Source organism: Larimichthys crocea, chromosome XVI, assembly GCF_000972845.2.
Source record: "Larimichthys crocea isolate SSNF chromosome XVI, L_crocea_2.0, whole genome shotgun sequence".
Lineage (NCBI taxonomy): Eukaryota > Metazoa > Chordata > Actinopteri > Sciaenidae > Larimichthys > Larimichthys crocea.
The window spans coordinates 10,307,008-10,332,058 of NC_040026.1; the positions used below are offsets into that span (position 1 = coordinate 10,307,008).

A 25,051-nucleotide genomic window follows, 5' to 3' on the forward strand; every position below is an offset into this window, starting at 1 on the left:
CATGCTTTTTCCCCACAAATAAAAACACCAATATCTGTTGAATAATGTTTAATATATTTAATTTAGGATATGTGAACATACAATATACAAAAGACATACTTTACTGCTGATTATTAAAATCTTTTAACTTTTTTTTGGCAGGATTGAGTGACCAGAAAAATAGAACTGAACTGAAGAATTGAACATTGTGATGAAATAAAACAACAGTCCTGGAATAAATACTGTGATGGTTACATAAAATATGCCAAATATTAGAAACACCTTAAAATAATGTGCAATCTAATACAACATAACCACTGAATACAGCCTCAAAAACCCACCTCAAAGAGCTGACTCAGCACCTCTTGCACCAACAAATAACAGTTGTGTATTGTTGATTACAGGACTGTTGTTTCAGATCGTATTAAATTGTCCAGAGGGTTCTATTCCCTCACTACTGTGGTTGTGTGTTTGTGATAAAAGCAGTGGTTTAGAAACAAATGTTTTGCTCACAAGTGTAGTTAAGTGGTCATTGTAAAATATGACAATACAGTGCAAATGTGCAAGCAGCACCCATTCCCATTTAGATAGAATACTAAAATACTATAAGCAGTAAAAAAAGATATTGTTTGGCAGTAGTAGTGCCCATTTGCTGTGATGATGTAGACATTTTGAATCGTCCTTTTCAGTTCCTTCACTGTTCCTCCTCCATGTCAGAGTGAGTTAGCTAAGTGGTTTCACTATCTTCATTGAGATGTAGTTCTAGAAAAGGAAAAACAGAATCAGGTCAGTGCTTCTCTCCAGTCTGAACTAAGCACACAAGGCTTCACAATTTGTATTGTCCCATAAGAGCAAATAACTGAACATTTGTGTCTTATTTTGCACAGACTAGCTGAACCAAATGACTTCACAATCTTGTTTCTGCTTACCGGTAAAGAGTACAGCAAGATGGCAAGGAAGAGAATCACTATAATGAGGATGATGAGTCCAATGAAGAGGCACCTAAACCTTCGCCACACAATGAACTTCATGGTCTTGCATGGGTTGGTGAACCAGAAGAAGGACGTTTCTGGGCGCCTGGTGGTTATGGAGAATAAAAGGTTAGACAGTCTAGTAAAACTATACTTTCCTTAGTGAACACAACCATATATTTATTTAAATTAAAGGTAAATTAAAGTTATTTAAACGTCCATTCTGCAGAATATAAAATAGGGTTTGTTTCACGGTCATTCCTCTTTGGGTTCTTACTTAGGAGGGTCCAGTTTTGGGTTCATGTTGGGATCGTCCCTGCCTTTTCCTGCAGGTCTCTCGTCTGCATGTGCTTCACTGACAATCTCCAGTGTCATCTCCACTTTGCCCTGTTAACGCAAGACAAGCAGATATGAGCAGCATAAACAGCATACTACTACTACTACTACTACTACTACTACTACTACTACTACTACTAATAATAATAATAATGATGATGAGGATATCTAACCTAACTGATCAACAAGGACAAATCCACTCCAAAGTACTGACTTTGTTCTTGTCAGTCACTCTTTTGCAGTCTCAAGGCATGAAAGTTTTAGGTCAATATTTTCCTTGATGTCATTCCAAAATTCCTGCAAAGAGTCTACTGCCAACTGTCAGTTTTCTTCCCACCCAACCCCATTGTTGGTCATTCATTTGCTCCATAGTACAGGTTTGAACAAGCCAATTTACCTTAAAATGCATCCACCCATCTCGGGGTTTTGTTTCTATTCATACTCACTCCAAGAACCTTCTTTCCATCCTGTTCAATAGAACAGGGCCACCAGCCTCTGACAGACTGCTGAGCAAACAGAGACTTGGCATGCTCGGTCTTGTGCGGAGCTCCGATTTCTGGATTATCCATCATCGACAGAGAACACTTCTCGGGGGTCTTCGCGGGAGCAACCAGGTTACGTAAATCCAGCTCCAGTGTGCCTAGGATCACAGAGGTTTTGATCACACAGGTTTTGTAATGGTGGTTTTTAGGTAAACCAAAGCTCTCTTGATTAAATGAAGAGTCTTACCAAGGTAATCGTCCAATGAGAATTTGTCGTTATCCCATATTTGAACAATCAGCTTGGGGGGAATCCTGAACTCTGTTTTGTCAAGACTCCAAAAGCGCTCCTTTTGAATAAAGAGCATGTGAAAACATGTTTTAATAAGCTACTTCAATAACCCAGGTCTTATGAGATCATTGGTTTATAATTCAGGCAAAGCCTCACCTTCTTGGACACAAGGCAGAGTTGTTCAGCAGGCAGGAAGTCAAAGTCAAAGATGAACCTCCAGTTGAAGTTGCCATCTCCGTCCAGAGACCTGTAGTGCACATCAGTCTTCTGCTTGTCCTCCTCCATGCCTGGCATCCAGCTGGCAATGGAAACAACAGATGTGAGCATTCATCATCCTGTCTCAATAGGTAACCTTCTACTGAACAGTTTGGCTTTTAAAGTATTAAACCAATGTGAATCAGCCAAAAGAGGTTGCTGATTAGAAACAGCAGCAGCCATACCCTTTGACATAGATGTCACTCATGTGTTCTCCTGTGATGCTCGTCTCATCTAAGGTCACATCTGTAGTGTTCCAGATGACGACACGCAGGAAATACCTGAGCATTCAAACACAGTGAGCGTTAAATCATAAGTAACATCTGATGTGATCCAGTGATGAAGTTCTGAAGATCTGCAGAGCACTTACTTCTTAGCCTTGCGTGGTGTGATGTCAAAGGGAGGACCTGGGACTCCAATGCTTTTGGGGAAAACATCCACCCACATCTGAAGGCCTCCCTAAATCAACACAATATATAGGTTTTACAGAGTACTCTGTCAGGTTAGATGTGGACATATATAGATATGCGAGTTGTGACATCTAACCTGAGAGAGATTAGGCTGGAAGGTGCTGTAAAGAGTCCTGGTCTCCACATGCTCAGGGACAAGTGCCTGTTTTCTGAGCACATGCAGACAGAGTCGTTCTCGGGCCGGGCCCAAGTGCTGATGTACTTCCTTGTTGTTCTCTGAATGTGAAAACATTTTATTACACTTATACCCGTGAAATGACATTAAAACATGAAATAGTGTGTTTTTATTCCATTGTATCATTGACATTACCAAATTCAGCCAGCGTGTACTCTTTGCCGTTGAAGGTGAGTGAGGTGCCGTTGTCTTCAGTCCTCGGCTTAGACAGGCCTTTCATACGAGCCAGGTTCTCCAGAATCTGAGACGGCTTCAGCTGATCCCGCCACTGGTTGATACCAGAACTAACATTGGAAGAGAAAGAGAGAGAGGTCAGAGAGTGTCCTTGCATGTTTTTTCTGAATATTTATTACTTTCATTATTTTAATGTATTTCCCCTCAGCCTACATGCAGTAGGTTTGTGGCAGGCCACAGTAGGAGTTGTATCGGGACAGGAAACGGTTCTCCAGGTCAATCACTGTCTCGCCGACCTTCTCGTCACGACTCAGGAGATCATAGTCATAGACTGAGATTTTCAGGTCCTTGTCCTGAGGCAGGAAACACGTCATCTCAAACATCCTAAACACAGAGAGTGTTTGAGAAGTAAGAAGGTGGACTGGATAATATGGTACATTATATTCTAAATGTGTCCATAGTGTTTACCTTCCAAACACAGGGCTGGTGGTGTTGGGCAAGTAATGGTCTCTGTCGTCAACTGTATGCCTTCCAAGAGATATCTTTATGTATGGATCACACTGAGCAGGAGAGAGAACACAAGTTCAAGCACAAGGTGCTGACTGGGCCAATGTGTGCTTTTATTTCTCGTAATACAAGTTCATTCTTACTCTGCCATTGTTGTCCTTGGGCTGCAGGTCTATGCCCCGGACCACATAAACCCTGACCAGGCATTCCTGAGGTCCACTATCTGGCAGTTCTCTGAACTGACGGGGTGGAGGAGACACACCTGGGTCATCCGGCAGAGGGTACACCTTGAATGAACCCTGCAGGTCCAAACACACACACAAATCATTGTCAGGGTTTTGTCCTAAGCTTCATCCAAACATTAACTACTAATTCCATTTTCTGAACACATTTTTACAGATTCAAATCAAATGCCAGTGTCAAACTACCTTCAACTCTCCAACCACAGTGGGGTCCTCGTCACCATTTTCATTCTTGCCACGCTGCAGTTTGAAGGTGTTGCAGAAATCAGTGAGCCCTTTGAATTCTGGGACATCCTCCAGTTCACAGTCATACACCTGAGAACACATTCAAGTCATGTACAGCTCAGGAGAGATGCTTCTGCACAACTGGCAACACTTATGCCACACGTGAATTAATACAGTAAAGTGTGGGAAGAATATGTCAACTTACTTTGAGGGTGTCATATCCTTTTTTGAGGTAAGGGCCGCATCTCTCCTGGTCTCCAGTTGAAGCGTAGAATTTACTCCACCAATCAACTGTCTCTTTTTCCTAAAGATCGAATTGCATATTTTTAATTTTCACAATATTTGGTTCTCGGCATCTGCTATATGCATTTGAAATCATGTTCTCTTGTTTATTCTCACCTTCTCTGCAAGCTTTGGAGAAAGAAGATGCGGATGTGGCAGAAAACAGAAAACAAGTCACAAATACACATAAATGCAAACAATAAGCTACAAATATTGACAAGAACGTAAAACAGTGAAAGATGGAGAAGGAAAGGTTAACAGGGAGATCCTAGGTGCAATTTCACGATTGACAGCAACTGTGAAAACAAGGGCGTAACGAAGGAAATGTTCATAATGTCTAACTGCATGAAGGCCCCAGGCCTCTAGGAGGTGCACTAACACCGCCTGACCCCTCACTTGCAACATGGCATTAGTGGTTTAGTTTTAATAATGCCTGCCATGAGTGAGTTATGGCTTTAATTATGAACAATGTAATGTTTTTAATCTTGAATTTAGTAATCATAACTCAAAAAGCATGAGAAGTCTCTCACAACATAGCATTCATGATGAAGTGATATGTTTCTTGTCTGTCAACAAATCTTTGTTATATTTACAAGGATAGATTGAGATTTTGAGCTTGTGTTTTCTTGCCTTAAATGAGAAAACTGATACACGATCACATGTTTGTGTGCTAGATATGAAAGTTCCAGCAGCTGGTTAGCTTAGCTTAGCATGAAGACTGGAAACGGGAGGAAACAGCTAGCCTGTCTCTGTCCTACGATGAAAAGAAAACATGTCTCTAATTTACACATTACATCTTGTGTGTTTAATATAAAATCATAAAAACAACAAGTTATGAAGCATTACATGCCATGACTTTCTTGGTCATTTCCTTAAGCCATGTCAATAAACACAGACTCCATGAAGTGGAGCATAACCCCTAATCAGGTAAATGTTTTATTTAAACTTCAACTATTAAAACTTCAGTTTTTGCACAGATTTAACAAATTATCAATGAGCAAACAGATCTTGTTCCCCTCACTTCCAGTCTTTATGCTAAGCATCATATTTAGCGTTGTAAACAGTCGTATCAATCTTCTCGTTTAACTCTTAGCAGGAAATTATATAAGCACATTTTCCAAAATGTTGAACTTTTGCTTCAACTGGAAGATTGATCATCCAATAGTATAATCGGGTTCCATTCATGTTAGATTCCTCAGGGCCAGTTTCCTTTTACATGTTACGCCCCTGCTGTGAAAACAATAATTAAATGTGCTCATTAAATCGGTGCAAATTAAATGAAGTACGTCAGAGTTATTGAGACCCACACAGATTAGTGGCATTGTAACATCATTATGAGGTCTTTGTCAAGCTTGCCGTAGCGTTGTGGATTAAGTGATCGCAGCCTTCCAGTGTCATTGGTGCCCAGCCTTGTGAATTAGAAAGCTATAATAAGTAATCATACATACAAAGTGGGAGGTAGGGGAAGCCAGTTTGTTGACAGCAGCTGACATACTGTACATGAACTGTAAGCCAGAGTAATACAGTCAAATTTGACTCGACAGTCAAATTCTGAACTTCTTAGTGACAAGAGGCAATGCGTGTTTAAGGAAAAAGAATAATTATGAACAACATGAGGAACAAGTTATTTTGTGATACGGTGGTAGAGTTTACCTGAGCCTCCAACAGAGGTCTTTTTTCTTCCATGTGAATAGAGACATGTTTGGAAGGGGAAGCCATCATCAGAGCCACTGTAAATAAGTGCGAGGACAACATTAGAATAAGAATTTTTGCCTCTTTGCGTTAGTTGTATCGGAATATATTTATATTTGCTTTCTTACTTTTGGAAGACATTGCTCCCTCTGCAGTGATGACGTACGGGTCACATCTGAACGACTCCAGACTTGTGATGGTGCACTGACCCACCACAGGCTTCCTGCCAAAAGGACGGTGGTCAATCACCTTCAGGACAATGGGAGGTGTGTACATCTCATCCTTTGGAAGGAGCTGGATGGAGAGTGCAGAGAAGATGTATTATATTCCTCTTGTTCAATAACTTCAAACTTCTTAAAACATTTTGTCTAACATTGCCATTACCACTTTGATGAAGAGGACAGAGCTGGGGAAGTTTGGGCTCTTTTTCATGTTCTTGATGACGGCTGACTCCACCCTCTGCCCACCACACTCCACCACCAGACTGGGTGAAGACACTGAGGCCAGCTGGTATGGCTTCATGTTCCTCAGACCCCATGCTAGAATCTGGACGTGCACATACATAGGAGGGGTTTATAGATATGTGTATCATATTGGAGGGACAGTGTCTAAAGGTTGTGTGTTACCTCCACAGCAGTAAGCTGCACCACAGGCCGGATGCCCTGAGGAACCATATAGAGGTTCTCTGATCTTTTTGGAGGAACCAAGGGAAGCTCTGTCTCACCTGACTACAAAGACAGGAGAGTCCGGGTTATGTTGGATTGTGAACATAGTTGTGTTTTTCTTTTTGTATGTAGCCTAATCTCTATTACTTTCAAGGCAAACCTTGTCTTTAAGGATGAGTTCAGCAGCCACCAGCGCCTCCCCTGCCTTGTGACCTTTCTGGATGATGGGGTGCCACAGAAGTTTGGGAGTCTGATCCATGCCTGGGTTTAACTTCACCACTGGCACACAGATACTGCGGCCCAGCATCTCATCCTTACCCTAAACAGATGACAGTCTTTAGCTGATGCTTTTGTTTGAGGCAAGTTAACTTAATTAGGTACTTAAACCACACATATTCATTGTACGGATGCTTTCTTTATGCAATATCTGCCACAACCTACCACTTGGTCATTGTCGTAGAACTCCAGTACAACATCAGGAGGACACTGAGCAAGGTTCCGGGGGTCTCCGTAAATCTGAACGTCACTGAAAATCAGAGTTTGGTCCCAGGTTGGGTTCAGCGTAGCTTGCAGTTTCTCTGTTGTCTTACTGAGATGCAGGAAGGAGATGTGTGCATATGGATCTGTGAAGGAAAGAAAAAGATAGTTTCATTGTCGTTTATTTCAGACTCATTTCACACTTGAAATCCATCAGCAGTCGTAATGTAAACATTAAACCTTATTATTTAATTATACCTTTGATCGGCGAATAGAATCTTACCAGAAAAGCTATCTTTATCCATAGAGGCCAAGTTACGTGCCTGGTATATGTAGACACGGAGGTGGTACATATGTGACCCTGTGGAGAAAAAAAATATATCATTCAGTAGCATATATCTATGTATATAGGTTTGTATGTGCATGGTCATTCATATGTGTCACTATATGCATCACTCACTGTCAAAAAAGCAGGACACAGTGGGCGTATTGGCACCAAACAGCTTGGTGGCCTCCTCTTTGGAGCCTTTCTCTTTTGACTCAGTGTCAACACCCTGCAGAGTAAACCAAAGCAGGTATCTCAAAGCTTTATACCTGTTCGTGCATCACACACTGTCAAATAAAAATACCGTGTGCATAAGTAAATATTTAAAAGCATTTGGTGACTCATTGAGCTCAGATCCGGTTCATGCTTTTATGCCAGGGCATCCTCTCATCCTCATCCTCTATCTGTGTGGACTGACGCTATTTAAGCCACAGTCAAACAATCTTTAAAGACCCCAACAAGTGGTTGAACTATGTACAAAGCATTTGTTTTCCTTCATGTACTCACCAGTGCCCCCTCCAGTTGAAAGATGGCAGATGCTCCAAGCCGGTCCTCTGGTGCCATTTTCCGTCTCCAGCGCCTTCGACGAAAAGTGTCCGATGAACGTTCCTTCCTGTGGAACTTCCAGCCAATCAGCGAGGAGAATTCCCAGCCCTCGGGGTCACCTCTGTCGTGCCTCTGTGAGCAAAAATAAAAAATCAGTTATATAATCATTAACACTGTGACATAAAACTGGTATCCACCTGAGACACCTAGATATCAGTATCATTTTTTGTAGTTGCAGGTGTCCTATATTAAAAATGTATACTGTATGTACTACAGTAAATGGGAGGAATATTGCTCTATTGTCTTATGCTAACCTCCATAGCTGCTCCTGCAGGAAGTGCAGCTCTCTTGCGAGGTCGAACCAGCCGTCTCCTGCGGTGCACATGGTACACCTTCTCTGCAGGGACCCAGGACCGAGGCTTGTCATCCGGGGGAATGGTCACTCCATACTCCCAGCCTGTAGAGTGCACACATGCACAAATAATTTTAATTTGTTTCATTCTAGGATTGGATACAGGGACACATGGTTTAGATTTCACCATGCGAGTTGAATTTATTATCATTAGGACCTTGCAAGGAGGCCAGAGTGAGTCAGTGTTGTGGAAAAATACATAACTCAGGGACTGTGGAATAAGAAATAAACACAACTTAGACATCACAGTTCCATGCTGTCTACTTGTGCTTGAAAACCCTTCTATCTAGATTTTTTTTTTTTTTTTAAGATTATTTTTTGGCCTTTTCAAGCTTTATTTGATAGAGACAGCTGAAGAGTGACAGGAATGTGGGGAGAGAGAACCAGGAGATGACATGCGGGAGAGAGCCACATGTCGGAGTTGAACCCTGGGCTTCAGCAGCAGGGACTGAGCCTTTGCACACTGGGCGACTGCTCTACCAACTGAGCTAAACGCCACCCCCTAGCTAGATTTCATCTGCTCAGGTAAAATGTCTGTACCTTGATCATCCACGGCTCTGTTGTCATCCACAGTCCACTCATCCTCCCACATCCAACCTGGAGGACATTCAAACTCCCCAGGGTTACGGCTCTTCTCTCCATTCTGTGAAACACAAATTCCACACGAGCATAAAAACATTTTTTAGTTTAATAATTTTGTTCATGTGGCCTACTCGTGCATTTGAATGGGTAATAGATTACTCATCAAATCATAGGCATCTGGAAGAAAACTGAGTGGAAATACTAGCACAGATCAACTGCCAGCAAAGTCAAAGAAGAGCACACTCTTGATGATGATTTTCGTGCATGTTTTTGTGTGGTGTATCACACAAAACAAAAAATAAAATGAACTGTGTTTGTGTGTGATATTTTAAGCCATGCTGCACATTATTTGCATGGTCTGCTCACCACATCGGTGAAGGGCTCGGAGGCGGCCTTCCACTCTCCACCAGGGAAGCGAGTCTCATTTTGGAACACCTCATCCATGAACTCAGTGTGTCCAGCGTCCGCCTCCGTTAACAGACTGAAACACAAAGTTAAAACAGAATATAGCATGTGTGTGTGAGAAACATGAAAACACATTTCTACAAAATGCTACTTAAAGCCACTGTGTGTTACATTTGGCACCCTCCAGTGGTAGCTCAAACAAGACTTCCTGGCCCACCAATGCATGCTGCATCTTGTGTGAAATGACGTTGCAGTGCAGCATGAGAGAGAGGAAATGGTTTGCTTGTTTTAACAGTGACTGTGTTTACATCTTGGGAGTAACCCTACTGTTTTCAATACACAGGCAAAACCCATTATTCAAATCAAGCTCTTAGAGTGTGCATTCCTCTTGCTGCTCCACTTTTTGTGCAGTTTTACATTTTTTATATTGTAATGGTTCATTTATGATATACAGATGTGACAAATTAACATAAAAGATGGCCTGTATTGAAGAATTTGTTTTTGGACCTTCATTCACCTTTTTTTTTGTTTGGTCACTTGTCTGTACATACAGACACATAGCAAAAATATAGTAGTTAGTATACTATTTACATGTACTGATGATGTTGGCATGGAAAACCAAACAGTTATGCATGTTAATCTGGAGTCAGGATTGAAGTGCAGAGAGTGGTTGTAGTTGAGTTGACAGAATAAAGAAGTTTTAATAGCCGCCAACTAACTGGTACAGGCTGGTGCAGACTGTTATTAAATCATGGCCTATAGCATGAGAGGAATGTAAACAGTAGATACGTGACGTAGTCCACTTTCTCTACAATCCGAAGAAAATGTGTGTTCACATTTCAATCACACATTCAACCAATATAATCACTTACTTATAGATGTACATAGTCTGAATCTGAAAGTAATGACCGCTTGTGTCAAGGTGTAAAATGTTTTTCATTTTAAATTACACTCACGCTCTCTCTGGATCAATGAACCAGTCATCTTCCCACTCCCATCCTCTTGGGGGCATGAAGTATTCTTGTTTCAGCTTCAGTTTGCCCGTTACGTCTGAGAATTTGTGGCGCCCCACCAGTCCTGTGGTCCCCCACTTCCCAAACACTTGGGCCTGGTTCTCGTACTGTAATGCAAAACACGTGTTTAATTTTAGGTGCTGACTTGACTGCTGGGCTCTGAATATTCTTTAAAAAGATGTTTTATTCCAGCAATATGATATACCATCTCAGCAAACACGCTGAAGGTTCCCTCAGAGAAGGAGTTGAACTTCTTTTCATGTGCAGACAGACCCAGCCACATGTTGACTCTAATCTGGACCGGCACCTTCAGGCCCTTGGTCTTGTCCATGGGGTACTGACAACAAAGTATCAAACTGCTTTATTTAACTGACAGACACTAAAAGAGAAAATCTAATGCAATAAATTACTCACTTTTTCCAAATGTTTATTTATTTATCTATCTGTATGTGTATTTAGACAGACTATTTATGTGTACCTGTAAAAAGACTGTCTGTGTCTTGCCACAGTGCTGTCCACAGGCCTGCTCACTGTATGTGGAGTAGAGGATTTGGTGAGCAGGGATGCGACTGTAGGCCACCCTTTTCTCGCCCCGCAGCATCCAGATGATCACGTCAGGTATGCTGTTCTGAGGCTAGACACAGTGACAGCAATGACATGTGAACAAACACAGAATTATGGATAGATGGTGTGTTAAGCAATAGTAAACACGTTGTCCATTGATTTGGATAAAGATTTCCATAAATATTGTGAGTCTGGTCTGTAGACTGTACCTCTTCAGCCAACGTTTTAAGTTTGTCCGCCCAGGACTCGAGGTCAGTCAGAGTATCACTGATCTCTCTGGCCTCTTCTCTCATGCGTCTGGCTCCGTCCCTGATGGTGCTCAAAGCATTGTCTCGCAGCTTCTTGATTTGAATGTCCAGAGATGTCAGGTTGGAACGGCCCTGCAGATCAGGTGTTGGGAAGCTGAAGAGAAGCACAGAAAAAAAATACAGTAAACTCTTAAATCCACTATTGTACTTTTTTTTGTACTTGGTGAAACTTTTTTTCTTTTTTCTTGACTCTCCTGGGTTTATTGGATTTTTACTGCATAAAAAAGAAAACAGAAAAGAACATACATACATACATACATACAATATCTTCTACTTACCTTTCTAAGTCTTCAATCAGCTGACTGAGCAACTTCAGCCACACCTCTACCAGTTTATCGTCTGAGACTTTTGCCAAGATGGCGGTTTTAAATGCCTCCAGGTTGGTTTGCTGCAACAGCAACAAAATAGCAGTGAGGATTAGGCATCTCGTCATTTTTTTAAAAGATTTTTTTTGGCCTTTTCTTTGCTGAAGAGTGACACGAATGTGGAAAAAGAGAGATGGGGAATGACATGCGGGAAAGAGCCACTGGTCGGATTCGAACCCTGGGCCACCGCGGCAAGGGCTGAGCCTTTGTACATGGGCAGCTGCTCTACCAACTGAGCTAAACAACACCCCAAGGCATTTTAAACTTCTATGACTGATTTTCACACTGGCACCAGTACAGACATGCAGCAAATGTTAGTACAATACAGTATACTTTTAATGGCTAATAAATCCTATACTCTGATTCTAAGTTAAGTTTTTGAGGATTACAGAGGATAATGTATTACCAGGCGGTGACTAATGTAGAGGATGATGTTGACAGCGTCCAGGCGGTGGCTGATGTCCTCCCAGAATGAGAGAACCACAACCACTGGTTTAGTGTCCGCCCAGGGCAGGTAATAGTAGTGGTTACCTGGAAAGGTTGCGTGGAAAGATTACGCACACATATTAAAAACCCTTTTGATTAAGAAAGGAGGTTTTAAATGTGCTTTAGTGCATGGACAGATAGCAGCTTCCTCACTCACCATCGAATACAGCACAGCTATACTGAGTGGTGGAGGCCAGTGGTTTGCAGGTGGTGTCCAATTTGTTGCCATAGTTACCGATGCTGACCTCAAACTGGATTGGCTCTCCTGGTTCCTGTATCATGGAGGCGCTGTGAAAGACTGCACATAGACTGTACTTCCTCCTCCTTTGGTATTTCTAATATAGGGAAGAAACAGAAGCGGGACAGAGATGTAGAAAATATTTTAAGCAACTAAAATTTAGTATCACTGCATGTGAAGACTTTTTAAAAGGTTCATTAAACATTATTTATGCAGGAAAATCTGCAAGTCCTCGCCTCGCCAGGTCCCAAATCTTGGACTGAACTACACATGTAACTCAGGGAGTAGATAGTCACAGTACCTGCACCACCAGGATGTCATCACTGTGGATACTGTCTACCACTTTGTCTGCTTTCCCCTCGAGCTTAGTAGTCAGCTCGACCAGGACCCTGCCCCTGTACGCCACTCCTTCTCCCTGCAGATGTTGATAAGAAATGTTGAAAAAACAAAGAAGGTGTAGGACAGGGATAAAGTGAAGAGAAAGAAAAGTGTAGGTGACTGATAGGAGTCTCAAAAATCTAATCTTGCCAACCACAACCTTGCCATAGTTGAGATCCTCATAGGGGTCTGGCAGGCCGGTGAACTCTCTGGGGCTGCCGTACAGGTTGACATAGCAGGGCCCAAAGACAGGCAGGAAACCCACTTCAGACTGCCCCGTGTTAGCTGTGGAGACATGGAAGTAGACTTAACCCTCTTTATGATCAAACTCAAGCTAAGCTAAGCAAAGCTTTAGTGTTAGTATGGTCAGTGTTGCTGAGCCGGTGGTGATGGACAGACTGAGGTGGGAAACAGTGGATGCTGATTAAGCAAGTGGCAGACACGACGACAACAAAAACGGTTAAACATTTAAATCCTAATACTAACACTGAAACAGAGCACAGCAGCTTTATTAGCAATGTGCACACAGGGAGACAAATTGGCGTGCACGACATGCTAAAATGCGATACGTCGCATGCAACACGAGGGCAAAAAAAACACAGTTAAACCTTCAAATGACTCCATTTCCCCAATTGCTGCATGTTCCTCTATTTCAGGAGAAAAAGGACAATTCAAGTACCATTAAAAAGTTAATATAAACAGGCTAATAATTGTAATAATCACACACAAGTCACACATTATCATAATAAATAAGTTATGTTTAGGTGAAATGCACAATGTTCTGCGGTTTTCACAGTAACCCAGACTTATTAGACACATTTTATTAGAATAAAATAATACCTTCTATCTCTCCACCAGAGGAGGCTATCTTGGCCAGGTTCAGGTATGTGGTGCCAATAGCATCATTTCCTGTTAAACGATCCCTGCAATCATATAAACATGACACCTCTTAGAAATATACAAAGTAGGGCAACTGTTATGTTTTGCTTTTTTAGTACCTCTGTGAAGGAAGTGCTTGGAATAGAAAAACAATGTCTCTCAACAATTCATCTATTAGTGTTCTGTGTGTGCCTCAGAGGGTGCTGAAAACACACTCAAATCACGGTTGTTCTAACCTTTCCCCTCTTGCACTTATTTCCCTTCAGCCTTCCTGAACCTGAGTAATCGGACTGTTTGTTCACTCAGTAATGCAAAGTTAGGTGAGATATGGTGCCAACAGGATTCGAGGGCATCACCGAGGGGAAGGGAGGGACTAGCAAAGTGTGAGTCATAGGCAGCTACATTATTCTCATGTGGTTTGTAATGGAGCATGGAAACACACGTACACACAGCACAGCTGACCACACTGCAGTCTTGCCTTACAGTTTTGTAACGCCCCCCAAAAAACCCAAAGAACAAAATAAAACGTTGTCTCGTGACTTACCAATCAAAGACTGTCAGTTTGACACGCTCACACATGGAGGGGAACTACAGGAAATATGAGAAACAGTTTTTTAAAGGTTTGAAAACATTCTTACTTCTGTGCCATTTCAAAATACAGCTTTCTATCCTCAGGACTTCTTACCTTTACTTGGAGGTTCAGCACTTGGTTCCACTCTGGGTTCGCATTCTTCTCGATGACCTGAGTGCACAACTGGAGAGACAGAAAGATGACACATCTGTTACACAGCAATGTTTTATCCAGCATGCTTACGATTAACACTGCAGCTAAAAAGACAGAAATCATCTGGAACCTTTCTGCCGGCGAAGCGAGCCTCTAAGAAGGGATCCACCAGGTTCTTCTTGTTTTCATCCCCTCCAAAAATTTCTTTCATGGTCTGGATGAATGCATCATCCACTGAAATAAAAATAAAAAAAACATTGGAAGAATGAATTAATCCATCCATTATCTGTAACAGCTTATGCTCATCAGGGTCACAGTGGGGCTGGAGCCTATCTAGCTGATTTAGGGCGACAGGTGGGCTACACCCTGGACAAGGTGCCAGCTTATCACAGTGCAAATTAATTAATCATTATTAATTTAACAGTATGTTCACCTTCTTGTTTTTACTAGTTATGGGAAGTGGAAAGTAAACAACTTACTGTTTTGTGTGTGTGTAAGTGAACCAGTGTATTTGTGCTGTGTAATTAAATGATCATTTAAACTATCTAAAGCTTGTCTTACTCTGAGGAACGTCCTCAGCTCTGAACACCTTCAGTGACAGGGTGGCCCATCGCATAGTCACACCAGCTGGCAGCAGGAGATTACTCTCTATGTCATCTTGATCATCATTCGACTCTCTCTTCTCCACCTACAGTATGTGAAATACAAAGAACAGAAAAGAGTCCATGAGAGAGAGAGCGAGGGGCATGGCCAATATATTTACATGAGGAAAGAGGAAGCGCCAGTGATCTGAGTTATCTGAGAGCTGTGATCTTTTAGCCGTACCGGAGGCTCATCTCCAGTCCCCACCACAAAGAGGCTGACTTTGAGGTAGCCTCTAGCCCCAGAGCTTGAGTCATCTGGGTCATTCAACAGGAGCCACTTCCTCATGACACAGTGAGCTGCAATGAGACCCACAGATACAGTTACACCACATAAACGACACACAGAGTTCACAAATACAGACCACTGCTTACCTTTTAAGTTCATATGTTGCACCTGATAGCTAACAGTTGCGCATTTACACATCTATCTTTGCTTCACTGTGTAACTTTATCTGTCTGACATTTGCTGTTGGAGCATCAGACAGTGTCAGACATTAAAACAGCTAAAACAGTCAAATTAAAACAGTAAAGTTGCAGGAAAACCAAAACAATAAGCTGAAAGATGCTAAAATGCTCCATAGAGCTCAGAGGAACTTCAGAGTCAGGAGATAATTATCTAACTTCAGTTCATCCCTATATTAGACATACAAATAGTCTATTGTGAGCTATTGTTGATAAAAAAATATATATATTACAGTCGCTTTAATGATAAATAAAAAGTCAGATTTTTACAAAATTTACAGTTAACACCATTTATCACATTACATAAACATCTATTCAGGACAGAATTACTTAACCCCGTCACACTCTGATGTCCATAAGCCAAACAACAGCATCCTCTGAACAAATGTAAATGACACACAAATCTGTGGTTAGTGACAAGCTTACCTGGTTCGTCATAAACATAACCAATGTCCAGCTGTGTGATAAAACATAAACAGGATCAGCCAGACTCATTAAAAGACACGGACACTCTTTTACATATGAACAGTTATGTGAATATGAAATGAGACCAGGTACCTTGAATTCTCCCATAAGGCTGTCAGCTCTCAGTGAATAGGAATTATACACCTGCAGAAGAAAAGTCCAACAATTCAGAGTTTATATATTATTACATACTGACAGAGGAGAAGAAAATTAAAGATCGACATATGTGTACTGACCCGGAAGCTGATGAGTTTATCAAACAGATCTGATGGTAGCATGTGGACATTGTAGAAGAACATCTGGACAAAACAAAAACAAATCATAATATCATTGAAGACAGACAAGTAATTTCAATGTGATCAATAAAAGTTTCTAAAAAACACACAGCCTTGTAGCTTAGCCTTAAATCTCGCCAAATTCTCATTCTCTCATTCCACATCAAATCTGTGTTGTCTACTGTCTCATTGTGTAGACGTTAAGTGAGAGTACCTCATCAAAGAAAGGGTTATTTCCCCTCTTGATCCTTGTCCTGTGGGTCTGTCCACACACATTAACCTTCACCACTGGTTTGACGTTGTTGCCAGACAACTGACGGGCCTCAATGATCCGGACACGAATCTGTAAGATATTTTGTATCACAATATCAGTGTGGACGAATGTATATAAATCATGACAGTATAAAATAATCTGACTCTGACCACGATCACTGTTGAAGTATAGATACATACATAACCTGAGAAATAACTAAAATTTAGATTTTTTCCTCATTTAAAAAGGTTAACGACTAATTTAAAAGATACTTTAATCACTTAACACGTAGACATAGTGGCTTTAAGTGGTTGATTTGGAAGCAATGAGGACATCATCATACTGACCTGGAAGTCCTGAGGTTTATTCACGAGTCTGTGGCGATTCTGTGCCCTGGCCACCCGCCTACGGAGGTTAGCAGGCTGACCAGGGGACGAGGGGGTGCCTGCAATACCACTTTGGCCCCCATCTGGAAGCGTTTCATCACCCTCCTCCTCACCACCACCACCACCTAATCATCATCAAAAAAACAAGATAGTCAGAGACTCTAATCAATCTTCACCACATTGTAAATGCATCATTAAGAATAAATAAACATACCAGTGTCCATGGCATCTCCTGCTTGAGGGTCATTGGGGTTTTGCATCGCATTGGCTGGAGGATCATAGGCAACCATCAGGTTGATTGTAGCCTGGAAGGAAATTTGTGGTTGCACTATTATTTAATTTATTTCTCTAAAAGGAACACAGTCTTCCGGTTCTGTATAATGTTCCAATCTATAGAGAAAGAAACTCACTCCAATACTTTGTCCATTTTCATTGAGCAAAGGAACATTTCTGGATGGTAGTGATCTCACTTGACCTGAGGAAAGGTCTCTCAAAGAGATTTTGGCTGACCCAAGGAATCTGAAAAAACACAAAAATACATACAGGTGGGCAACGTGTGAATAGGGTGAATTTGCTCAGTGATAATTCTGCACTGATTTCCTGAAACTCAGGTTGCGCTTCTATTCAGCTAACATATCAGTGATCAAGACCACACAGAAATGAAATGCTGTATGTGTGCTCAGTAAAGCCCATTCACAAAAAGGTCATATAGCAGGTTGCCACCCAGAGCTAACAAACCCTGCCTGCTCAGACAAACAAACGCACCCCATCAGCTAGCATACACTCACACACATCACACAGAAGCTACAGGCCAGTGATTCATGGTGCATTTACTGTAGATCTTTTCAGATCATTTAAGTACAAGCTATGACCAACAGAACCAGGCTGTTTTCCGAGGTGTTCAAACTAGACCATCTGCTATTTTACCATATGTCCAACGACACAGTTAACCTGAAAGTGTCACCAACTCATCAGTCTTAGCTAAAAATTACAGGAACTGCCTGAAAACAAAAACATTACCCAGAATGTCTGAATCAAACACACTGCATTATCTGTATTATCCCCCACTGAGAATCGGTCAAACATTTTCCTCATGGAATGTTGATTACAACATTTCCTGAGCAGTATCTAATGAATCAAACTGCTGTCAAGGATGTGAGTAGATAAAGTTGAACTAGTGTTTCTATGAGAGCTATGCAGCTTTAGGCTTGAAATGTAACAATGACTTCAGATATTACAAGGACAAAATATATCTGACTACCATACATACTGGACTCCTCTGTCATACAAGTACAACCTCCAGTCTTTCTATGCTGTGTTGGCTCAAGGATTTCTCAGAAGCACTTTGTTATTACCTGTGATCGTTACGTTGGTCTTGGTGTGCAGCCAAAAACTACAAAGCTTCATGTGCATCTTGCTTACCATGTTGCATGGGTGCTACAGTGGATTCCCCAAAGAAGCTTCCCCACAATGCAGCAACAGACCCAACAAGTACAAGTCACAATCTTTCCATTTTGTTAATAAATCATTTAAACGTATCTTATTGGTGGTGAAAGGTTGCTTCATAGTCACAAATGGTTCAATTATTTTGTCCGCCCCATTGATATTAATCAAGGTAGGTAACAACTTTAATGGAGATTTATTGCAGGATTATCATCTGCATTAGTTTTATATGTCAGACATTCAGGTAGGTACATCAGACATATGTCAGGTGTATCTACAAGCAACTCAGTGTATGTTTGTCTGGATAAAATAATGTTCATTGTATTGTCCAAAGTGCACAATGTAGCAACTTGCATGCAGTATACCATTTAAAGTGTATTCATCTTTGGGTGGACTGAGTCATAGTGTTTTGGCAGCGTTCCTGACAGGAAGAATTTTCCCAAACAGTTATTCACTGTGGATTCAAGATTAAAATGACACAAACCCAGACTGGGCCAATATTATGTGCCTTTTTCTCCCTTTGCTAACAACTTGTACTTGGCTTAGTTTGAAAATAATTCAGACTTGACTTCTATCAGGAAAACATTTCTTTAAATTTTAAAAAGAACAAAGTAAATAGTAGACACATCGAAGGATCAAATCATAATTGTCTTAGGTTCTGCCAAGCAGTACTGACATTCAAGATTTTAGTATAAATACTAAAAAAGAAAGCTATCAGTATAATTATAACCGTATTGGTATAAAACTGGAAATGTGTTAAGTAGGACACAATTATGTAGTACATCAAAGATATATAAATAGTTCAATGTACTACACACAGTTACTCAGGCAGCTGAGGTTACTAACACTTTAAGCAAATACACTAAAGGTTAATTACCTCCTTTCTCCCACAAAATGACATGAGAGAGCAGTGACATGTTTAAAAGGTTATGGGACAGTTATTACGGCCCAGTACTGTGCTGTATGAAAACACATACTTCGACCGACAGTCTCTGTATTGGTTTCCATGTCAACACACAATGGAATGACCAAAGCAGAGTGAGTCACAGGGGAACATCCCACCTCAGCTGCTTCTCAGCTAGTCTCCATGTCCGTACAATCACCCACAGACAGTGTGAAGTTATGTGTATGGAGTTATTACTGGATGTAGAACCAGTTTCCCCCCCTTGTCACAATATTAAAGCCTTCTACATCCAGAGGCACAACAGACAGCAGTGCTTCTTGCCACCAGACTTGTAGTCATGCATAAACTTAGTTTAACATTTCCCCTTTCCACATGTCCTGGCATAATGAAGTCCTCACTTATCCAAACCAAATAACTATGATCACCTATCCGTGAAGGGAAAGGAGTTACTGTCAACACAAGCAGCGTCACAAGAGTGAGTGAGTGTGACACCCTCCCCCTGTCATAATTAATTGCGTTCCTCATGTGGGTGGGATGAGGACAATGACATAGCCTATCTCAGATCTGTTAACAGGTTGTGAAAATCAAGACATCACAGTTCCATGATTGCTGATGTTGCCTCATATTTATGAACACAGTTTTCACCACAGCAAGGCTATAAAATCCCAAAACATTTCAGAAACAGGGCCAGTGAAACTAAGGAAATATTTGGATAGACCCACTGACGGGAAATTAAATAACACTGAGTTTTGGATGTGAACATTTTTTCCAGCTGTATCCTATGAAGAAAATCCACCCTGGTTTGCATTTGTGCTGGACAAGTTAATATATAATAGTAATGATAATATATAGCCATGTCATTGTTGAAAGTCTTATCAAAATATGAGCCTTGCAAGTCTGCAGCCCTGTTGTACAACTGTACACTGTACTCCTCTACTTTATGAAACTTAGTAGGATAAAAAGCTCTGTATCAGTAACATGCAAACCAGGCGCAAAGCAGGAGATAATTCATTTTTAACCATTAACTAGTTTTACTAAATTTCCTGTTTAGATACTTTTGGCTGTTTTAATTTTTAACCATGCTAGGATTGTGGCTTTAGGGATGATTATGTCCGCATGATTATGATTATAGTCCGCAAAATGGTCCACTATTTTATCTTAATATATTTTTAAAAATATCTTAAGAAAATTCTTAACAATTATTGGATGGATAGCCATGACATCTTGTACAGACATTCTTGATCACCAGAAGATGAATCTTACAGTTGACTCTCATGATCCCCTGACTTTTCTTCTAGTGCCTTCATGAGGTTGACAGTTTTGGTTCAGTGTTAAAATATGACTATTGGATGGATTACTGGAATATTTGCTACACATATTCGAGGTCCTCAGAGGATAAATTCTAATGGCTTTGATGATCCTCTGACCTATTTGTTGGCACCAAAAGCAGGTCAAAGTTTTTACTTATTTAGTGACTTATATTTACATCTACTAATGAATTGGCACAAATAAATAATACAGGTTTCCATAGGATGAATCATAATGACTCTGGTGATCCCCTGAGTTCCTCCAGTGCCACCATGAAGGTGACATTGAAAACTCAAGTATTGTATGAAATACTGTGAAATTTGCTACAGATAGTCATTGTCCCAAAAGGATAAATAATAATAGTTATTTTGATTATTCTTTTACTTTTCCTGTAGCACTATCATCAGGTCAAACAATTTCAATTGTCCAATACTTTGGGTCATGACTAAATCATACTGAGTTATTTTAAAAGCATTGTAGCTGCACAGCTGTGCTCTGAGCATTTAGCACAGCTGTGCTCAAGAATGTGCATCCTCACAGAGCTTCTAGCATGGCTATAGTCATGCTTTGACCAGTCTAAAGTTGGCTTTACTCCTTCAAATAATCTCTAAAGCTGATTTGACATAAAGCAGATGGTGAACAAACCTTAATCACATGTCATTTCAGATCTAATGAATTTGTGTAAGGAAATTAGGAAATCTTGTCTATGATTTAGGTCATGAAACTCCCTCATCCCTTAAATCATATGATCAAGATCTGCTCATTACACAAAGAAACTTTGTCCTACAATCTTCCGATTCCTTTCTAAAATTTAATTAGTGAAGAAGAACACTGATTTATTTACTTTTTTTTTTTGGTTCCCTCTTCAGTTGCCACGACGACAGGGATTACCCACAACAGCAGCTGGAAAACTATTTGAGAGAGAGAGGGAAGTCGTTTTCTTCTCCCACTGTGTAGATCTTTAGGGAGTGTGTCAGACGGGCCAGCCCAGTGGAAAACTTTACTCAATTTAACATGGACTCATGTGCTGGAACCGCACATTTGAAAAGCTCCTCCCTCGGTTATGACTGTCCTGTGCAGTGGGGGAACTTCTACTAGGTAAAGTATATGAACAGGGAAGAAATGTTATAAATAATAAAGAAAAGTACACTTTCATATGCTCTGGTTTCCTACCATAGACAAGACTTTGATCGGGGCAATTAGTGATGTCGAGGAAACATTCTTTGTGGTTGGTCTAGATTGGTCCCATATGTGATTCTGGCTTTATTTGGACGTAGCAACCTTGAGTTCTGTTGGAGCGACTTTGAAACATTTTGCAGTTCATAGATACTGCATGTACCGCTATCACGCCACTACAATATCGTTTGGTATGTAACTGCCACAAAAAAAGTATTTTCCTTTAAGATTTGTCCCTGTCCTCTGTGACACACAAATCCCAGACAGAGAGAGAGGAAAACAAACAGCGATTCATCCATCCATTGTTGCCCAATCAGGAGCAGTCATCCCACACAGCCCTGCAAGTCTCAGCATGGCAAGTAGGGTGTGAGGGGGTAGAAGCAACCAACTACATAACTCAAACACTGACTTACAATGAAAATATCTAACTTACTTTCCTTGTATATTACTGTGTCAATGTTAATAATGATATGTATACCTCCTGTGTTGGGTCTGAATATCTTTTTAGGAAAATTGAGGTTTATTTGTATGCGCACACGCTTCGGTTGCTGTTGGCTAATCTGCTGTGTGATTAGAAAGTCTTCACTCAGACATTAAGGTGAGGCCCACAGCTCATTTTTCATCAGATTCATCTGTTGCACAAAGCGTAAAGCCAAAGCTAACAGGGGATGCGTTGCACTTACTTATCTTTCCCAATAGTTTCATAGTCTTTCACAATCACGTCTATGTAGGAGCTAGAGTCCAGCGCTGTGCCCTTCAGATCAAACTCAAGTGCCTGTAAGACAAGACGAGTGATACAGAGTCCATTAGATATGGTGCTTCTGCTGCTGTTATGTCCTGAAGAAGCAACATTTTATCTGAGAGCAGAGCGTTTAGAATAATGATTTGCTAACTCAGCTGTAACAATGCAAAACACCAAAACAGTCACATTGAACTCATCGACACATAATCTACTGACATGGTCAATACGTACTGACAGTCATATGATGATTGTCACAGTATATATTTACCATGTGGTGTCCAGAACTGTACTAAAGCGTGCATGGATGTCTTATAATTTAATCAATTATTCCTGCTTTAGCAGCTGATCTAAAAGTAAAAGATGTTTGAGTGTGTTTGTGTAATGGATTTACCTCATTCCATACAGGATTGAGTTCACTGTCAATCGATTTTGTTTTCTTCTTTTCACCTGAAAGTGAAATCATATTTTGTAAGTATATTTTGTAAGTATATTTACTAAAAGACTCTCTAAGACACCTAAAATAAAACAGCAGCTTATGTCTTACAGTGAAAATACTGGGTGGCACATGGTTTCTAAAAAGATTAGGTCAACCAACTCAAGAATTCACCTAAAATCAATGGACCCGCTGTTGAATTTGAGTTTTTATCTAAACTTGCACAGTTCTGCATGATTGATACTGCAGTTTCTGCCTTAACAGGGGAAAAGGGAAGAAAAAACAGAAGTTGCCACACCTGTGGTTGATGATGGTGACAAAAAACAGAAGTTGCCACACCTGTGGTTGATGATGGTGACACAGGTACAAAGAAAACAGCTGAGACCAACTAGGGCTGATTGCCAGGATCATTTCCACTTCAGGAAGAAACACTAAACTGAGACAGAACTGCCTGGTATTAGTTTGATTCCAGATCTGCAGGCTAATTTATGCACAGTTTCTAACTTCTCTTTTCCCTTCATCTACACCTGCATGTTTGAGCGCATATGTACACTGTATCCTACAGGTACTGACATGGTCCCCACCCTGCTGTCTTTGCATCCTGGAAATGTTGTGGCATGCTGGGAAAACCTTTAATGATTAAAGTCGAGATCTCGAGTTTAAAAGTCGAGATTTTTCCTCATGTCACTTTTTTTCTCATCGCATTTTTTTTTTCTCATGTCACCTCGGGGTGTCCGTAGTATCAAAATAAAGCTTGAAAAGGCCAAAAAAAAAATTACATATCTTAAAATATACAACATTATATTAAATATACTACATTTAAATGGGAACAAAGGCACTTTTGGGCTTCCAGTTAGTGCTGAAGTAAAAGAAAGATAGGTAAGAACAATGCTGTATAGTCTATTTGTTGCATGAGCTACCCTATAAATAATCCAGCAAAATAAAGTCCATAGAGTGACGTCACACTAAATAATAGTATAATCTACTATAATTGACTATAAACTTGCCATTTACTTGAACATACAGACTTCACATCCTTCCAAGTAGTTTCCCTGTAGACTATAAACAAAACTTTAGAAAATGAGACTTACCTTTAAAAATCACAGAGGTGATTGGATCAGGACTCCCAACTTTCTTTTTAGGCAGACCTTTAGCCGATTCTACCACAACCCGCAACATGGCAACAAACAGGTAAAATAAAAAAAGAGAGTAGATTAGTGAAACTGAGGAAAGAAATGAAAGAAAGTCTACTCGGGACTGTCGTGCTTTGGCATCCTTTACTGCCCCATCACTGAAGCGCACAAGGCAGGGCTGAGGAAGTATATTTCCAAGCTCAGATGGTGAGAATGGGTGGCAGTGAGGGCGGATCACGCGTGTGTAATTATTCCGAGTGGAAGATCGTGAGCTGCTGCTGCCATCGTGTGAGTGCATCAGAATGGAGATGGAGGAGCTGAGCATGAACTGAACAGCACTTACAGCAGAGAGAGTCAAGGGTAATAATAGTAGCTCAATAGTTTAATTAAAGTCAAATTGTATTGTAACAACCTTAGTGAGTCTTTTATTTAGTTTTTAGTGTTTGGTCTACTTTGCCTCTGCATGTTTGAACGCTGATCAAATAGTTTAACTGGCTCCATCCAGTGCCTGTATCAGGTGATAACATGTATATCTGATTATGAATAGTATTATTTATGCAGAGCCACAACTAAAGTTACCAATCAAAAGTAAGAATCGTAAAAGTAAAAGTAAAAGATGTATGAGTGTGTTTGTGTAATGGATTTACCTCATTCCATACAGGATTGAGTTCACTGTCAATCGATTTTGTTTTCTTCTTTTCACCTGAAAGTGAAATCATATTTTGTAAATATTTACTGAAAGACTCTCTAAGACACCTAAAATAAAACAGCAGCTTATGTCTTACAGTGAAAATACTGGGTGGCACATGGTTTCTAAAAAGATTAGGTCAACCAACTCAAGAATTCACCTAAAATTAATGGACCCGCTGTTGAATTTGAGTTTTTATCTAAACTTGCACAGTTCTGCATGATTGATACTGCAGTTTCTGCCTTAACAGGGGAAAGGGGAAGAAAAAACAGAAAAAATCAAAAGTAAGAATC

At 40.6% G+C, this 25,051-nt stretch overlaps 1 protein-coding gene across 6 annotated transcripts; it reads right to left on the reverse strand.

Annotated features, from left to right (window-relative positions):
* Positions 1–42: 42 nt before the first annotated feature.
* On the reverse strand, positions 43–24,994 carry LOC104923276 (myoferlin). 6 transcript variants are annotated; one of them, XM_027289810.1, is made up of 55 exons: positions 24,919–24,994; positions 24,718–24,773; positions 22,446–22,537; positions 17,342–17,450; positions 17,146–17,236; positions 16,893–17,056; positions 16,507–16,635; positions 16,254–16,316; positions 16,111–16,161; positions 15,979–16,009; positions 15,272–15,387; positions 15,008–15,134; positions 14,577–14,680; positions 14,408–14,476; positions 14,267–14,310; positions 13,684–13,766; positions 13,452–13,490; positions 13,004–13,128; positions 12,767–12,880; positions 12,385–12,562; positions 12,148–12,272; positions 11,655–11,764; positions 11,278–11,470; positions 10,983–11,138; positions 10,710–10,841; positions 10,448–10,611; positions 9,453–9,567; positions 9,045–9,147; positions 8,407–8,549; positions 8,054–8,224; positions 7,682–7,775; positions 7,505–7,582; positions 7,186–7,367; positions 6,905–7,063; positions 6,706–6,807; positions 6,464–6,625; positions 6,208–6,373; positions 6,041–6,117; positions 5,836–5,892; positions 4,505–4,516; positions 4,311–4,409; positions 4,067–4,195; positions 3,782–3,937; positions 3,600–3,691; positions 3,345–3,515; positions 3,093–3,241; positions 2,859–2,998; positions 2,683–2,771; positions 2,498–2,593; positions 2,214–2,355; positions 2,016–2,115; positions 1,733–1,926; positions 1,228–1,337; positions 909–1,056; positions 43–741 (listed from the first exon to the last, which is right to left on the reverse strand). In XM_027289810.1, exons 1-55 carry the CDS (start codon positions 24,977–24,979, stop codon positions 703–705), a joined length of 6,201 nt encoding a protein of 2,066 aa, XP_027145611.1. In that variant the 5' UTR covers positions 24,980–24,994; the 3' UTR covers positions 43–702. The 6 variants fall into 6 exon arrangements, with proteins under 6 accessions (XP_027145611.1, XP_027145607.1, XP_027145610.1 ...); XM_027289806.1 differs by lacking the exons at positions 24,718–24,773; positions 24,919–24,994 and adding exons at positions 22,896–22,951; positions 24,029–24,235; XM_027289809.1 differs by lacking the exons at positions 24,718–24,773; positions 24,919–24,994 and adding exons at positions 22,896–22,951; positions 23,112–23,215.
* Between the last annotated feature and the right edge of the window lie 57 nt (positions 24,995–25,051).

Excerpts from the sequence above, each read along its gene's own strand:
- LOC104923276 (XM_027289806.1), bottom strand. The coding sequence starts at position 24,116 with ATGTTGCGGGTTGTGGTAGAATCGGCTAAAGGTCTGCCTAAAAAGAAA. Across the intron at positions 22,952-24,028 it reads CACCTCTGTGATTTTTAAAG|GTGAAAAGAAGAAAACAAAA; the intron begins GTAAGTCTCATT and ends TTTCACTTTCAG. Across the intron at positions 1,057-1,227 it reads CCAAAACTGGACCCTCCTAA|GCGCCCAGAAACGTCCTTCT; the intron begins GTAAGAACCCAA and ends CATAACCACCAG.